General features: G+C 32.1%; 1 protein-coding gene across 2 annotated transcripts; it reads left to right on the top strand.

Moving 5' to 3' along the window:
- Nucleotides 1-14,052: 14,052 nt before the first annotated feature.
- LOC123192665 ((3S,6E)-nerolidol synthase 1-like) lies at nt 14,053-16,708 on the top strand. 2 transcript variants are annotated; one of them, XM_044605300.1, is made up of 7 exons: nt 14,053-14,308; nt 14,398-14,665; nt 14,765-15,005; nt 15,230-15,448; nt 15,535-15,673; nt 15,772-16,020; nt 16,345-16,708. In XM_044605300.1, the coding sequence occupies exons 1-7, from the start codon at nt 14,096-14,098 to the stop codon at nt 16,636-16,638; spliced, it is 1,623 nt and encodes a 540-aa protein (XP_044461235.1). In that variant the 5' UTR covers nt 14,053-14,095; the 3' UTR covers nt 16,639-16,708. The 2 variants fall into 2 exon arrangements, with proteins under 2 accessions (XP_044461235.1, XP_044461234.1); XM_044605299.1 differs by having other exon boundaries at nt 14,765-15,140.
- The last annotated feature ends 1,466 nt before the right edge of the window (nt 16,709-18,174 follow it).

Here is an 18,174-nt window from a genome sequence, read left to right as displayed (position 1 = left end):
AAATGTTGATAGCTTCAAAGAATCAAGAAGAAATTGAGAAATTAAAGAAACAGCTCAATCAAGAATTTGAAATGAAAGATCAGGGAAATGCCAAGAAGATTCTAAGTATGGAGATTAGTAGAGATAGAAGAAAAAGCAAGGTTAGTTGGACTTAGAAAGAATATTTGAAGAAGATACTACACCGTTTTGGCATTTTTAAGAAGTCAAAACCTATAAATACTCCACTTGCTCCTCATTTCAAGATCAGTGTATCCTTATCTCCATGTACAAATGAAGAGCGAAAATATATGTCACGAGTTTCGTATTCTAATGCGGTTGGTAGCTTGATGTATGCAATGGTGTGTACAAGGCTTGGCATTTCACATGTTGTTGGAGTGGTGAGCAGGTATATGCATGATCCTAGTAAGAGACATTGGCAGACTGTGAAATAGATTCTACGATACTTACTAAAGACTGTAGATGTTGGTTTAGTATTCGAGTAGGATGATGTACTTGGTCAAGATGTGACTGGATATGTTGACTTTGATTTTGTTGGTGATTTGGATAAACGTCGTTCGACTACTAGTTATGTTTTTACTCTTATAAAAGCATCGATTAGTTGGAAGTCTACCTTGCAGTCTACAGTTGCTTTGTCTACTACAGAGGTAGAGTATATGACAGTTATAGAGGCTGTAAGGGAAGCTATTTGGTTACAAGGATTGCTGGAAGATTTAGAAATTGTTCAGAAGCATGTCAATGTGTATTATGATAGTCAAAGTGCAATTCATTTGGCAAAGAATCCAGTATTCCATGCACGAACTAAGCATATTGACATTAGACATCATTTTGTAAGGGAGATAGTTGAAGAAGGGAATATACAACTCCTGAAAATTGGGACTATTGAGAACCCTACAGATATGATGACTAAGGTGGTAACAACGATCAAGTTCAATCATTGTTTAAACTTGATCAACATCCTGCAAGCTTAAATTGCTCCGTAAGGCGCATTTGAAGTTGTCGCTGAAGAAGGAAAATATAAGGGAAATTTGGTCGGACGCATTAAATCGCTAAGGTGTAGATTGTTGGAAAATTGGTTCTTTAAGTCCCATATCTATTAATTTATTCTTTTTTTATTTTACCAAAGGTTATAAACAGAGGCCTTCGTTTTAATTCAAAATTATCTTAAAAACAATTATAGTTAAACACAATTGTATTGAGAGAATCCTATCATTAGGGATCTCTAATAGTTTATTTTTTCTTTGTAACTATTCTTTGATGATAGTGAATGTAGTTAACGGCACCGAAGACATAGGTACATTTACCGAACCTTATAAATTCTTGTGTTCTCTTTCTTTTATTTTTCTGCAATTTCATTTTTTATCTAAATTATTTATTATATTCAATAGAATAGAAATTGTGTTTTATATTTTTGCTGCACAACATATATAACAGTTCACAATGATGACACAACAAACTCCATTCAACAAGCTAATTTGGCTTTTCTATATTTTCATCTACGCAAATAACTTCTTATCAAATCGTTTGTCTTGTTATTGACATCAATAGAAAGTTAAACAAATTCAAATTGGTAAAAATCAATTTGTTTTTTTTACCTAAATAACTCATAATCTTAGAAGTGACGACACTGAAACACTTTCCAACCAATGTAGCAATGAAGAAGCAATTTTAGATTAACATTTCTATATTGTAATAGCCACAAGTAAAATTAAGAGTAAAATAGTTATTTTATATATTTTAAGTTAACACATATTGACCATTAACCAGAATAAGATGAAATTAAACAAGAATATTTAATTCATAGATAAGCCACGATTCTTTCTTCATTAAGCAACTCAATCAATTTGATTTGCAAAACCACTGCCAATTGAAGATGAGATCATGCGGTTATCGATCAGTTGCCAAACTACATGAAGATATGTTTTCAGGTCCTTGATGATATCACGAATGAAATTAGCTACATGGGGTCCAATGAGCATGGCTATAACAATGTGCACTCACTAAGGAAAGCGGTGCGCATAAACATTACAATTACCAAATTATGCTTTAACTTTTTGAGAGAATTTCTTCAACTAATTAACAGTGGCAAGATAACGTTGATTGCCACAGTGGTCCAGTTTGTGCAACTTATTTCTGATTGAAGCAAAATGGTTTACTGACTGAAGAATACTTGAAAAATGGGATTATTAGTTCAGGGATACATGTGGTAATCGTGCATGCTGTTAGTTCGAATTAGGTTTGTTAAAAATGTTTATACAAGATTATTGAGATTAGCAAACAGTCAAATAAGATAATATAGTATACGAAATCAACAAGAGCAGAAATAAAGAACACAAGAGATACTTGGTTCGGGTTTCGATTTGAAACCCTACATCCAAGGCAGAGACAAGTCTCTTAGTCGAATCCACTATAGAACACAAGCGATTACAACTTACAAAATACCCTCCGATTTACACCTCACACGACTCAAATACACCGTGAAACAATGCCTCCTATCAAGCCTTCTTCAAGACTCAAGACACTTGCATAATCGGAGAAAACTAGGAGATTTCTCCTCGGCTCAACTAAAATCAAAGAACTAGAACAGAAACCCTAATCGCAAAATAGAGCAAAGCAAAGCAAGAAAAAAGGGAGCCAACTCATTTTTTGTTAAAACGAGCGCTCAACCTTAATATACTTAGGGTTACATTTCAGTGAAAAGACTAAACTGCCCTTCAGCTACAAAATGACATTACAGACCATAACAAGTTCTATAATGACCAAAATCTCCTTAACACCTTTAAGCCACATTCTTCATAGCTCCACCTTGGCTTAAACAGGAGATGAAATGTATTCCACTAGGAGACCTTCTCTGCAATTTATTTCTGTCACAGCTTTTGATAGATTTTCAAGAAGTTTAAGGCTTCCTTAAACTTGCTCACAGGAACAACCTTAGTTAGTATATCTGTTGGATTCACACTAGTCATGATCTTCTTAATCAATATTTGCTTGCTGGACAACACATCTCTGATGAAGTGAAGTCTCACATCAATATGCTTTGTCCTCTCATGATATGCACTATTTTTAGAAAGATGAATGACACTCTGTGAATCACTGTAAATCACAGGAATATCTGAACTCAGACCTAGTTCAGATGTAATTCCCTTTAGCCACATAGCCTCCTTCACAGCTTTTGTCATGGCAATATACTCTGCTTCAGTGGTGGATAATGCCACAATAGACTACAAGTTGCATTTCCAGCTCACAATATTCCGACCATAGGTAAAAATATAACCAGTTAAAGATCTTCTTTTATCCAAATCAGCTGCAAAATCTGAGTCACAAAATCCTTTAACAAGTAAACTGTTAGTAGGATCAAATGTGAACAATAACCCAAGGTCTGCAGTACCTTTGAGATATCTCATTAACCATTTTACAGCATACCAGTGTTTTTTACAAGGATTGCTCATAAATCTACTTACTAAACTAATAACATAGGCAATATCAGGTCTTGAACCAATCATTGCATACAACAAACTACCTACTACATTTGAATAGGGTATTTTATTCATAAATTCAGATTCAATAGCAGACAGATTGACAGTAGATTTTAATCTAAATTAAGCACCCATGGGAACACTAACAGATTTAGATTCAGACATATTATATATGTTCAATACCTTTTTAATGTATCCTACTTATGATAAAAATAAAGATCTCTTACTTTTATCTCTTTCAATATCCATACCTAATATTCTTTTTGCTGACCCTAAATCTTTCATAACAAATTCAGTTTTCAACATTTGTTTCAAATTTATCAAAGCAGACATATCTTTGGAAGCTAGAAGCATATCATCAACATACAATAGCAAGTAAACATAGCATTGTCTAGGAGACTGCTTTAGCCCATACAAAGATTTGTGAAACAAACATACTTTTTTTTCAGCTCCAGGTTCTACAAAGCCTTCAGGTTGCTCCATCAGAATCTGTTCTTCCAGATTTCCATGCAAGAATGCTGTTGTGACATCCATCTGTTCTAGTTCCATATCAAATAACACAGCAACTGATAATATGAGTCTTATTGAGGTATGCTTCACAACAGGGGAAAAAACTTCATGGTAATCTATTCCTTTTTTTTGTGAGAATCCTTTTGCCACCACCCTTGCTTTAAATCTTGGCTGTTCTACTCTTGGAATACCTGGTTTCCTCTTAAAAATCCACTTGCATCCAATTACTTTTTCCTTCAATGGTCTATCAACAAGTGTCCAGGTGTTATTCCTTTTCAGAGATTCTATTTCAGTTTCCATTGCTCTTAACCAATCTGAGCTATATTTACTTTCACAGGCTTGGGTGAAATTCAGGGGTTCACTCATCTCAATCAAGTCTCCTATTTGGAAAGCATAAGAGATGAGCTCAACATGAGCATATCTTGAAGGTGGTTTTATTTCTCTTCTTGGTCTATCTCTAGCTAATTGATAGTTAGATAAGTTCTGTTTTTCTAGGCTATGAGGATACTAAACTTGACTCTGAGGTGAGAGTTACTGATTCAAGTCTGTGATTTCGTACTTTGAAGTACGAATTGAATCCAAACCTAAATCAGCTCCCTCACCAGACTCTATAGACTGAGATACAGACTCAATACTACTCTGATGTCTAGACACAGGTGTCTCCACCTCAAACTGAACCTGTCCAAATTTTCCTTCTGAAGAGAAAAGATCTTTGTAGAATTTTAATTCATTAAAAGTGACATTCCTACTAACAATACACTTATGCTCTTCTAACAGCCATAGTTTATAACCTTTAGTGCATGTGGGATAACCTATAAAAACAACCTTTAAAGCTCTTGGGTTCAGCTTACCTTGACTAACATACACATAGGCAAGACATCCAAAAGGTTTCAAGTGATGTAAAGAAAGTGGTCTGTTTGACCACATTTCAATTGGGGTCTTAAAACCTACAGTTGATGATGGTGACCTATTTATCAAATAGCAGGCAGTTGCAACAGCTTCAGCCCAAAACTTCTTGCCTAAGCCAAAATCAGCTAGAATACATCTAACCTTATTCAAGATGGTCCTATTCATTCTCTCAGCCAAACCATTTTGCTGTGGTGTTTCACTACAAGTTTTATGCCTAAGTATGCCATGTTTCTTACAAAAATCAGAAAAATGTTTGTTGTAATATTCAAGGCCATTGTCAGTTCTGAGCACTTTAATTTTCTTATTAGTTTGGTTCTCAACTAGATTTTTCCAGTCTTTAAAGCACTCAAAAGCCTCATCCTTTTGTTTTAGAAAATAAACCCATACTCTCCTATAATTGTCATCAATGAGTGTCATAAAATAGTGCGAATGAGATAATGAATCAAGAACATGAGGGGAACCCCACAAATCAGAATGCACATACTCAAGTATACCATTGGATCTACATGTGGCAATAGAAAACTTTAATTTATGAGATTTACCGAGCATACAGTTTTCACAGAACTTTAAATCAGAAAACTTGTTTTGATTAATAAGTTTTTGTTTACACAATTCATTCAAGCCTGCCATACTAATATGCCCAAGTCTTTTGTGCCACAAGATTGTTTCATCAAAATTATCATAAGCAGAATGCATATTATCAGACACCACACTACCTTCTAAAATATATAACCCATTTGATAGTTTCCCTTTCATTACAACTAAAGCACATTTCATGATTTTTAAAACACCTTTTTCAGATTTATATGAAAAACCATTTAAATCAAGTGAACCAAGAGAAATCAGATTTCTTCTTAACTTAGGCACTAACCTAACATTTTCAAGAGTTTTTTATAGAACCATCAAACATTTTGAATTTGACATTACTAATAGCAATCACATCACAGGAGTCATCATTGCCCATCAAGACTTTCCCTCCATTTATATATTTTAAATCAGTAACCCATTCTTTCCTAGGAGTCATATGAAAAGTACAACCAGAGTCCATTACCCACTTTTCATCTAACCCTACTTCAGAAAGAACTAACACTTCTACACTTTCAAACCCCTCAAGAAAATTTGCTAGTTCTAAGTTTTCAGTTTTATTATAAAGAGCTTTCTTTTTCTCTGGACAATTTCTTTTAAAGTGGCCCTCTTTATGACATAACCAGCAAGTTTTCTTAAATCTAGATTTTGATCTAGATAACTTCTTATTAGTTGCATTATTCCTTTTTTCTTATCTGCCCCTAATCTGGAGATCCTCCCCAATAGATTTCTTTTCAAATTTTATTTCTAATTCTTTAGATCTTAGGGCTCCTAAAACTTCATCCAGTGACAAAGAATCTTTCCCATATTTTATAGTAGCTTTAACATCCTTAAAAGATTCAGGTAAAGCATTCAAAATTATTATTGCCTGATTTTCATCCGATATTTTTTCATCAATACTATTCAGATCAATAACAATTATGTGAAACTCATCAAGATTATCATCTAAAGACTTAGTGTGATCCATTTTAAATTCAAACAACTGTTCTTTCAAATATATCTTATTTATCAATGATTTAGTCATATATAGGGATTCTAATTTTAACCATATTTTTGCAGCAGTATTAGCATCATCAATTTTCCGCAACACATTATCAGACAGATGCAAGATTAATAAACTGTAAGCTGTTTCCATTACCTCAGCTATTTCAGCATCAGTCATACCTTCTGGGAATTCAGATGGTTTTCCTAATGCTTTTGCACATTTCTGATGAACCAGTACTGCATACATCTTCTTTTTCCACATGTTGAAATTGCCTTTGCCATCAAACTTCTCAACATCGATTCTAGTTGGACCCATGTTTCTTTGCTAGCAATTTTCTTTATAATCTTTTGGCAAGAAGCAAGATTAGTTATATAAGAGAATATATAAAGGCAAAGATTTTAAAGAAAAATAAACCACCAGAAATCGATCAATCAGAACATTCAAAACACGAAACCCTAACCGACTCTGATACCACTTATTAGTTCGAATTAGGTTTGTTAAGAATGTTTATACAAGATTATTGAGATTAGAAAACAGTCAAATAAGATAATACAGTATACGAAATCAACAAGAGCAGAAATAAAGAACACAATAACTACTTGGTTCGGGTTTCGATTTGAAACCCTACATCCAAGACAGAGACAAGTCTCTTAGTCGAATCCACTATAGAACACAAGCGATTACAACTTACAGAATACCCTCCGATTTACACCTCACACGACTCAAATACACCGTGAAACAATGCCTCCTATCAAGCCTTCTTCAAGACTCAAGACACTTGCACAATCGGAGAAAACCAGGAGATTTCTCCTCGGCTCAACTAAAATCAAAGAACTAGAACAGAAACCCTAATCGCAAAATGGAGTAAAGCAAAGCAAGAAAAAAGGGAGCCAACTCATTTTTTGTTAAAACGAGCGCTCAACCTTAATATACTTAGGGTTACATTTCAGTGAAAAGACTAAACTGCCCTTCAGCTACAAAATGACATTACAAACCATAACAAGTTCTATAATGACCAAAATCTCCTTAACACCTTTAAACCACATTCTTCACATGCATATTTTTTTTGCTAGGTCAAAAAGTATCAAAGGAAACTGTTCAACTTGTTGACAATAATCCAGTAATATTATGCCCCACCGCAACCATTCTTCGGGTTTTGTATGATTTAGGTAGTGCCAAGGTATCAAACGAAAGGTTATACATTTCTTCTATTTCAGTTTTAGTCAAAGCTCTTTATAGCAACCACAGATTATAGAAACATTATTAATCACGAATTATTGATTACAGTGTGCAAAGTAACTTAAACGGGCAAAAGATAAATTGCAACTGTTGGACCGACAAAGTTATAGATTTTTGATAGTTCAGTACATACAAGTTTTAGCCATGGATTTTTTATTTTTGATATTTCAGTGCAAAGTGTTGGACCCATATTATTGTCTTGTCATATTTATGATATGACAACCAAGCAATTATGGATGAAGAATTATTAAATGGTTAATTACATCAATTTCAGGATGTGAATCAAGGTGGTAAAGATGAATTATATGTTCACTACAACTTGTAGGAACACCAAGTTTTTTATGTAAAAACTGGTGAATAAGATTTCCATTGTATGGAAGTGCCCAAATGGGGAATGTCTTTCCCAAAACCTATTTTTATCTTAATTCATAAGCGTTTCATAAAATCTAACAAGAATGATTTCTTTGATATACAGTTATGATGACAACTAAAGCCTTTTAAGCTTTCAAAAAGTTTTTTCAGTTCCTTCTCTTAAAAAATAAAGAACCTACTTAAAAGAGTTTATTAAATCTTATTTTGCAGAATTTTTCTACTGTGTAAAACAAGAAAAGAAAATTCAATTTTTATTGTGTAGCATGCAAAAAAATCATAAAAGCATTAGTTAATTTCAGTCATGAGGTTTGATAATAAATATTTGAAATGACCCTTTATATCAACATTTCACGACCGTTCAATTGTATGAAACGCTTTTTAAAAGTAAAATAATAAAAAAGTTTAACATTAAATCAAAGTATTTTTTGCTATACTTTTTATTTTGTTTGCTATTTCAATTTAATATTACCGATATTTTTAAAACATAAATGAAAGACTAAAACCATTTTATCAAATTATTATTAACTTAGTCAGGAAAAAATATAGACTAAGAATTATAACTAAACTTTATCATGCAAAATAAGTAATGCAATAAAAAATAAAATAATATATAGTTGTACATTAAATATTCGATTATTATAAAAAAATCATTTTTGCTTACAAAAGAAAATAAATTTAGTTGGGTAAATCGGTTTTGAGCTACATCCAAATTAAGTCGACTTAGTATTAGAAGAAAACTTGATTCAGGTTTGGTTTAGTTTGAATTTATTTAATTTGAATTGGAAGATTCTATTCGTTTTTTGAACCAAATCCAACTTAAGTTAGGAGGTGTTCAGTTTGCTTGAGCTCAAGTTTGAGTCAAATCGATAATTTGCCTATTGTTTAATAAAGTCGTTTTCTCAATAAACAATGAACTTTAGCCACAAATTCGAACTATAAATTCAAACCATCGATTCAAACTATAAATTCAAACTATCAATTCGAATTGGATAGGATCATCAATTCAAGTTTTGAATCGAATCCAAACCATCCATTTGAACCATCAATTCAAATCAAATTGAATTGAATCTCAACCATCAATTCGAGTCGAAAAAAATCAAATCATATTATATTTGAGTCAAACTAGAGCCAAGGAGTGTTCGAACTAGATCCAACTTGTATCAAACCCTAATTACATGTCAAATTTAGTTAAAAAGGTATATTGATCCGTATCATTTTTTTTTTATCGATACATATCGTATCATATGATACCCACACCAAATTGTATCAAATTTTGATGCACTCTTAATGTAGGAAAAAGAAAGAGAAAAGACAATCTTCCTAAAACGAAAGTGAATTTGATTGAAGGAGATGATATCATTGCTATGCTCATTTCTCAAGCTAATCTTGCGGGCAATGTCATTGAATGGACAGTATACTCAAGTTCTGCTAGACATATTTGTATAAACAAAACTTCTTTTAGCTTTTACATTCTAGCGGGGGATGGAGAAGAATATGTATGTCTTAGTGATTCTCAAACAACTAATGTTCTTAGTAAAGGAAAACTTAAATTTGACAAGACTTTGGCTCTAAATTATGTAAAACATGTGCCTAACATTAGAAATACTATTAGGGTTAAAGTGTCATTTGAATTTGACACGATTGCTAAGAATGATGTGTTTGTATAGAAAGACTACTGTGATTAGAGACCTTTTGTAAGTATTTTTGAAATTATGAATGGAAATGTATCTTCTTCTATTTACTTGATTGATTTTGTTGATGTATGTCATACTTGATTAGGACATGTTAGTGCAATATATAATTTAAAAAATGCAATTTTTCTAACCTAAATAAGACTTTCTTGAATAGATGGCAAAAAATGTGTTGAATTCACATGAAAAAATAAATAAATAAATATTGGATATTTTTCAAATAGAAACAAATTCATTGAGCTTAATTCATACTGATTTAGGAGACTTAAAGCAAACTATGAATAGTGATGTAAAAATTATTATATGACTTCGATAGATTATCTTTTCAGATACACTAAAACATATCTTATCTTAAAAAAAAAAAAATTTGAAGCATTAGAGATAATTTTTATGATTCAAAGTTGAGGCTAAAAACCAATTAGACAAGAAAAAGTAAATATATTAGATCAAATAAATGTGGTAAATATATTCTTTTTAATTATTTTTGTGAAAATGATGAAATAATTCATGAAATTACTCCTCCCTGTTTACTGGAATCAAATGGTGCAACTAAAAGAAAAAGTAGGATCCAAAAGAAATGATGAATCTAATGCTGGTTAGTTCTCCTGCTCTTAGAAATCTTTGGGATGAAGTTATTTTATCTGCACGTCACTTACTAAATAGAATTCCTGATAAAAAATCTGGTAAGACACCTTATGACTTGGGGAAAAGTTACCAACCAAACCTAAAATACCTTAAGTTGTGGGTTGTTATCCAAAGTTATGCTTCCCAACATTAAGAAAAGGAAAATAACAAGTTAAAAAAATTTAGTTTCATGTTTGGATAAGTTAGACATAGTGTCGTATATAGTAAGGATGAGTGAATCTGGGTACCTTGTAAAATTTTCAAGAATAAAAACCAGTCGATTCCTAAAAGTAGGAATTGGAACTTGAAACCTATAAGAACTGACCTTTTATGTTTTGATTCCTAACTGGAATCTATTATAAATATATAAATATGTTTCAGTTCCTAACCGAAACCTATTATATATATATATATATATATATATATATATATATATATAGAGAGAGAGAGAGAGAGAGAGAGAGAGAGAGAGAGAGAGAGAGAGAGAGAGAGATCTACCATATCGTAAAATCAAAATTCTTGTTTTATTGGTCCTTTTTGTACAATTTGTTGTGAAATGCTATATCGAATATGAAGTTTTTAAATTTATGTTATAAAATGTTCAATATTTGTTGAATGTATCAACCTTAAACAATTTTTGTAATTAATTTTGTTTCAAATTTATAACAATTTACGAGGAAAAAAATCTATAACAATTAACAAGAATAATTAGTTTCGAGTCTTAACTACAAAAATCTCAAAATAAAACAATACATAGTATCATCAATTCATGGCTACCCATATATATATAACGGTTCACAATGATGGCACAACAAACTCCATTTAACAAGCTAATTTGGCTTTTGTATATTTGTATCTACACAAATAACTTCTTATCAAATCATATATCTTATTATTGACATCAACAGAAAGTAAATAAATTTGAATCGGTGAAAATCACCCATAATCCATAATCTTAGGAATGATGACACTAAAACACTTTCCAACCAACGTAGCAATGAAGAAACAATCTTAGATTGACATTTCTACATTATAACAACCACAAATAAAATTAAGGGTAGAGTAGTTATTTTATATGTTTTAAGTTAACACATGTTGACCATCGACCAAAATGAGTTGAAATTAAACATGAGTATTTAATTTCAACCTATGAATATATCATTTGTAAGTTCATGAACATCCGTACTTAACCCTCCACATCTGCAGAGCTGGATAAGCCACGATTATTTCTTCATTAAGCAACTCGATCAATTTGATTTGCAAAACCACTGTTAATTGAAGCTGAGATCATGAGGTTATCAATCAACTGCCACACTACATGAAGGTGTGTTTTCAGGTTCTTGATGATATCACCAATGAAATCAGCTACATGGTGTCCAAGGTGCATGGCTATAAAAATGTTCACTCACTAAGGAAAGTGGTGCATATAAACGTTACAATTACCAAATTTATGCTTTAACTTTTTGAGAGAATTTCTTCAGCTAATTAACAGTGGCAAGATAATGTTGAATGCAATAGTGGTCCACTTTGTGCAACACATTTCTGATTGAAACAAAATGGTTTGCTGACTGAAGAATACTCGAAAAATGGGATTATTAGTTTAGGGATACATGTGGTAATCGTGCATGCATATTTTTTTTGCTAGGTCAAAAAGTATCAAAGGAAACTGTTCAACTTGTTGACAATAATCCAGGAATATTATGCCCCACCGCAACCATTCTTCGGGTTTTGTGTGATTTAGGTAGTGCCAAGGTATCGAACAAAAGGTTATACATTTCTTCTATTTCAGTTTTAGTCAAAACTCCTAATAGCAGCCACAGATTATAGAAACATTATTAATCACGAATTATTGATTACAGTGTGCAAAGTAACTTAAATGGGCAAACGGCAAATTACAACTGTTTGACCGACAAAATCATAGATTTTTGGCAGTTCAGGACAGGTTTTAGTCATAGATTTTTTTATGATGTTGGACCCATATTTTTGTCTTGTCATATTTATGATGTGACAGCCAAGTAATTATGGATGAAAAATTATTAAATGGTTAATTACATCAATTTCAGGTGACGGAGATGTATTTTATGTTCACTATTATTTGAAAGGACACCACATTTCTGATGTAAAAACTATTGAAAATATGCTATGAACAAAATTTTTGATGCATAGGAGTGCTTAAATAAGGAATGTTTTCCCCAAACCCATTTTATCTTCTTTTGTAAGCCCTTCACTAAATCTAATAAAAATGATTTATTGAATATATAGTTATGATGATAACTAAAGTTTTTTAGAGGTCTCGAAAAGTTTGTTATGTCCCTTCTCTACTAAAATAAAGAACCTACTCAAAAAATTTATTAGATCTTGTTTTGTAGAGTTTTTTTGCAGTGTAAAGCAAGAAAAGAAAATTCAGTTATCATTGTATAATATATAAAAAAATCATAAAAACATTAGTTAATTTCAATCATGAGATTTGATAATAAATATTGGAAATAACCCTTTATATCAGTATTTCATGAACATTCAGACTTTTCACTCATGAACGACATTCTGATTGTAGTGTTAAAATATGATACAAATTTGAGAATATTATGCCACTAATCTTGAAGATAACATGCCGTGTGTTGATTGAAAGAAGCAACCGACATTTTATACGTGAAACTTTTGCACATGTTATAACTAGGAAACTCCATCAAATCTAACAATGGAAACATGTTTCTAGTTGTTGGAACAGTATGTAGTTAAAAGTGCATAACATGGTAATTTGGTTTTTGATGCAAGGTTTTCAGAATTAAACCGGACAGGCCGGGTCGTGAACTGGTCTCATAAATGGATTCTATTACAGAAATAACCCTTTTATACATATTTTCTGATTGGACCGCAACTGAACCGGTAGTTCGCTTCCGGTTTGCGGTTCATTCTGGTTCAATCCTGGTCCGGTTCTTTGCATATTAAAATTATAGAGACACGCCTTTTCCAGCCCTTTCTTCTTACGCGCGTTTCCGCCGTTGCTGCTATGCCAATGACGTTTGACTGCTCTCCCCCACCACGCGCGAAGTTTATCAAAAGATTCAAATATGTTTTATGAAATAAAAGTTTATTTTCACCTTGGGGAATAGGAAGGGCAAGTAGGCGACATATTGGAGGCAATTTGGTTTTAGGTTTACCTTTGAGTATCCCATAAAATTTTCTTTTATTATTATCGTTTATTTGATCGGTTAGCATTTTCTTTTTTTGGTTGAATTGAATTGAAAATGATATTTACATGATATTTACATGTTGAATTGAAAATTAATTAATTTTTGTTACATAAACATCATTTTTCTTATTTGAAATTAACGATGTTTCGTAAACATTATTAATTTTTGTTTAATGTGTATTATCATGGTTATTTTAATTAATTTTTAATAGTATTTTGTTTTGTATGGTTAAAATTTATAATTATGTATAAAGTTAAATTCAGTATATCAAAAAAAAATAATTAAACCAAAAATTTACAAGTTTTTTCACAAAATGGAAAAATCTAGTTGGACTAGTCGAATGAAACGGTCTATTCGATTCGATCAGAGCTAGACCTCAGAATGGTTTATAATCCGATCTAATTCTTAAAATCTTAGTATAATGGAAATGAATCCTATAAATTTGGATCACGGTTTTTCATTTTATCATATATCTTTCAAAAGCTCAATAAATATATTGATAAATATAAATCCATGGCTTTCTGTTTCCCAGCTTTTTCTTCTTTTTCCTCCTATAATTTAAATGTCCCTAGAAAGATTTCTAAAACAGGCAAGCCAAACCTTATTTTACGAGGCTCCTTGTCAAACAATTATGAAAAACAAAGCGATGCCCTTGAGAAGGATACTGTTCTCAAATCTAACCTCGTGAAACACTTGAAGCATCCAATGGGACACCCCAGCGTCATTGTAAGTATATCTTTCTTCTTGTTTTTATATATTCTGCCAGACTTGATTATGTCACCAAATTTTTTAAGCAGATTTCTCTTATCTTATAGGAAGACATTCATGTTGAACATGCACGAAAATTGAAGGCATTTAAGCATATGATAGGCAGAGTTGGAGAAGACAGTTTCGAAGGATTGGCCATTATTGACGCTGTTCAACGCCTTAGCATTGATTACCACTTCCAGGATGAGATTCAACAAATTCTACGCCGGCAGTATGTGATATCTACCAGTGACCCATTTCAGCATCATCATTGTCTTCAAGAGACTTCTCTTCGCTTTCGACTGTTGAGACAAGAAGGCTTTAATGTGCCTACTGGTGCGTATTCTTGTTTTCTTTATTTAACAAATAGTCTTACTAGTTTAATTGTTCAGTTTGGGACTTGATAATTTATTTTGTTTGGGTGTGATGACGCAGATGTGTTTAACAGATTTACGAACAAGGACGGAAAGTTTAACCAGAGATTAAAAGAAGACATTAATGGATTGTTGGATCTATATGAAGCATCACAGCTTTGTGTACAAGGAGAAGATGTGCTTGATGAAGCTAGGCAATTTAGTTCCAAGCTCCTCAATGACTCGATGACCAAACTTGTCGATTACCAAGCTGAGATTGTTAGAAATACGTTGTCGTATCCATATCACAGAACCTTGGCAAGGTTCGTGACTAAAAACTTCTTTCTCAGATATTTCCAAGGTGAAAATAGATGGATAAATGTGTTCCAGGATCTAGCGAAAATGGATTTCAGTTTGGTCCAATCCTTACACCAAAGTGAAATTGTTCAAGTATCTAAGTAAGTTTTGTCTTGTTCATGTTTAATCATGGGTTGTCAAATCAGTCTTACCGCTTAATTAATTTGTATATATACTTGCGGTATATTAGATGGTGGAAAGACCTTGGTTTGGCAAACAAGTTGAAGTTTGCAAGAGACCAACCGCTTAAATGGTATCTTTGGTCCTTGGCCTGCTTCACCGATGCAGACATGTCATGGCAAAGAATTGAGTTTACAAAAGCTGTATCCTTCATCTACATTATCGATGATATTTTTGATGTTTATGGAACACTTGATGAACTCACTATTTTTACAGATATAGTTAAAAGGTATGTATATTGTCAACATAAGTAATTAAATACGACTCTTTTATAATTAAGCAGCCCAATTTGATTTGCAAAACCAATGCTTGTAGATGGGATCATGCGGCTATTGATCAACTACCAGACTACATGAAGATATGTTTTCAGGTTCTTGATGATGTTACTAATGAAATCAGCTACAAGGTGTACAAGGAGCATGGCTTTAACCCTGTGCACTCACTAAGGAAAGCGGTGCGTATAGACAATACCAATACCCTATTTATGCTTTAAATTTTTGAGAAAATTTCTTCAGCTAATTAACAGTTGCAAGATCATGTTGATTGCAACAGTGGTCCAGTTTGTGCAACGCATTTCTAGTTGAAGCAAAATGGTTCACTGGTGGGAGCATGCCTAAGGCGGAAGAATACTTGAAAAATGGGATTATTAGTTCAGGGATACACGTGGTAATAGTGCATGTATTTTTTCTTCTGGGTCAGAATGTAACAGAGGAAACTGTTCAACTTATTGACAATAATCCAGGAATAATTTCCTCCACCGCAACCATTCTTCGACTTTGGGATGATTTAGGTAGCGCCAAGGTAATAAAGGAAAGGCCATACATTTTTTCTTTTCAAGTTTTCAGTCAATGCTAGCTCTTAATAACAACCACAGATTATAGAAACATTATTTTCACGAATTATTGATTTCAGCATGCAAAGTAAATTAAATATGTATACGACAAACTACAGGTGTTGGACTACAAAGTCATAGATTTTTGATTTTTGATATTTCAGTGTGCAAAGTGTTGCACCCATGTTGTCTTGTCACATTCATTATATGACAGCCAAGTAATTATTTAAATTCATGATACGACCCATATTATGCATGAAAAATTATTAAATAGTTAAATACATGAATTTCAGGATGAGAATCAGAATGGCAAAGATGGATCTTATGTTCACTATTACATGAAGGAACACCAAGTTTCTGATGTAGAAGCTGCTGAAAAACATGCTATGAACAAGATTTCCGACGCATGGAAGTGCCTAAATAAGGAATGCCTCTCCCCAAACCCCTTTTCATCTTCCTTCAAAAGGGCTTCACTAAATCTAGCAAGAATGGTTCCTTTGATGTACAGTTATGATGACAACCAAAGCCTTCCAAGGCTTGAAAAGTTTGTTAAGTCTCTTCTCTTTGAAAATGAAGTTACTGTTTAAAGAGTTTATTAGATCTTGTTTTGTAGAGCCTTTTCACAGAATAAAATAAGGAAAGAAAATTCAGTTGTTATAGTGTAATATGTAACAAATCATAAAACGGCTAATTAATTTTAGCCATGAGATTTGATAATATGTATTTGAAAAGACGCTTTATATAAGTATTTCATGACCATTACCTTTCACTTATGAATGACAATTCAAATTGAAGTGTTAAAATATGATGTAAATTTGAGAACATTACGCCACAAATCTTGAAGATAACAGGCCATGTTGATTGAAGAATCAACCTATATTTCAATCGATAGAACTGCATCTTCATATAAACCGACTTTGAGAAATTGATTTTCTAATGCAGTTGCACTGACCCTGAATCAATATGAATAGGCTAGGTTGCTTTGATTGTAACTCATATCAAAATTTGTAAATTTGAGAGTAATTTGAGGAGTAATCAAGCTTTGATGTTTCAATTGAATTAATAGAAATTTCTATTTTCATATACTCTTTAGTATAAAATTTTATTTTATTTTTCCTAACAATGGTATCAGAGTCTGATTTAGGACAATGAGCGGTTATTTGTGTGATCATATTCATGTCTAGGAAAGTTATTCTAAGGAGGTTGGCTTGTAAAGAGGCTTTGTCCCCACCACTCTTTCCTAAGAATAATCTTAGTATATATTGAGTCACACCTATAGTTACTACTTTTCCAGGTTAGATCATTCTTGGGCATGTACCATTATGGCTGATATAAGTTACTTATATGTCCTTGTCTTAGTGCCAATATTCACCAATGAAAAATATGGTTATTGGTACATTAAGATGAACGTATTTTTTCAATCTCAGAATTTATGAGATATAGTAAAATTTGGATTTAATATTCCAAAAGAGACATTTTGCCCTTCTAAAGTTGAACAAAATGCATCGAAGGACAATCAAATGAAGGATTCAATGGCTCTATTTATTTTGCAACAAGTGTTATTAGATGATATATTTCCTAAAATTAGCAAAGCTTTTAATGCCAAAAAGGCTTGAGATATTATATAGCAGTTTTATGGTAGCGAAAATGTATGCTCTTTTAAATTACAAACTCTTAGAAGGGATTTTGAAAATATTAGGATGAATGAGTTTAAGACTACAAATATTTACTATTACAAATTAAAAGAATTAGCAAATCAGTTAAAAATCTATGAAGAAAACATTTTTTATAGAAAAAATTGCAGAGAAATTATCGATTAGTATCATTAAAAATGTGATCCTACAGTGATTGTAATTGAAGAATGAAAAAATATATCTACATTATCTGTGACAAAATTAATGGTTTCTTTAAAGGCTTATGAAAAAAGGATAAGTCGTAGAAATAGGAGTTCATTAGAAAGGTTTTTTCAGTTTAAGTTCAATATGCACTTTTTAAAGTCAAAACCTAGGTGAAAGAAAACTCTTCAAGAGGAGAAAGTTTTAGAAATACTAATAATATAAAATATCCATCTTGTGGCATTTGTAAGAGAAAGAGCCATTTGGAGAAACATTGTTGGTTTCGTA

This window comes from Mangifera indica, chromosome 12 (assembly GCF_011075055.1).
Source record: "Mangifera indica cultivar Alphonso chromosome 12, CATAS_Mindica_2.1, whole genome shotgun sequence".
Classification (NCBI taxonomy): domain Eukaryota; kingdom Viridiplantae; phylum Streptophyta; class Magnoliopsida; order Sapindales; family Anacardiaceae; genus Mangifera; species Mangifera indica.
The sequence above is the reverse complement of the archived record's forward strand: the minus strand, read 5'-3'. Positions and strand labels throughout refer to the sequence as shown.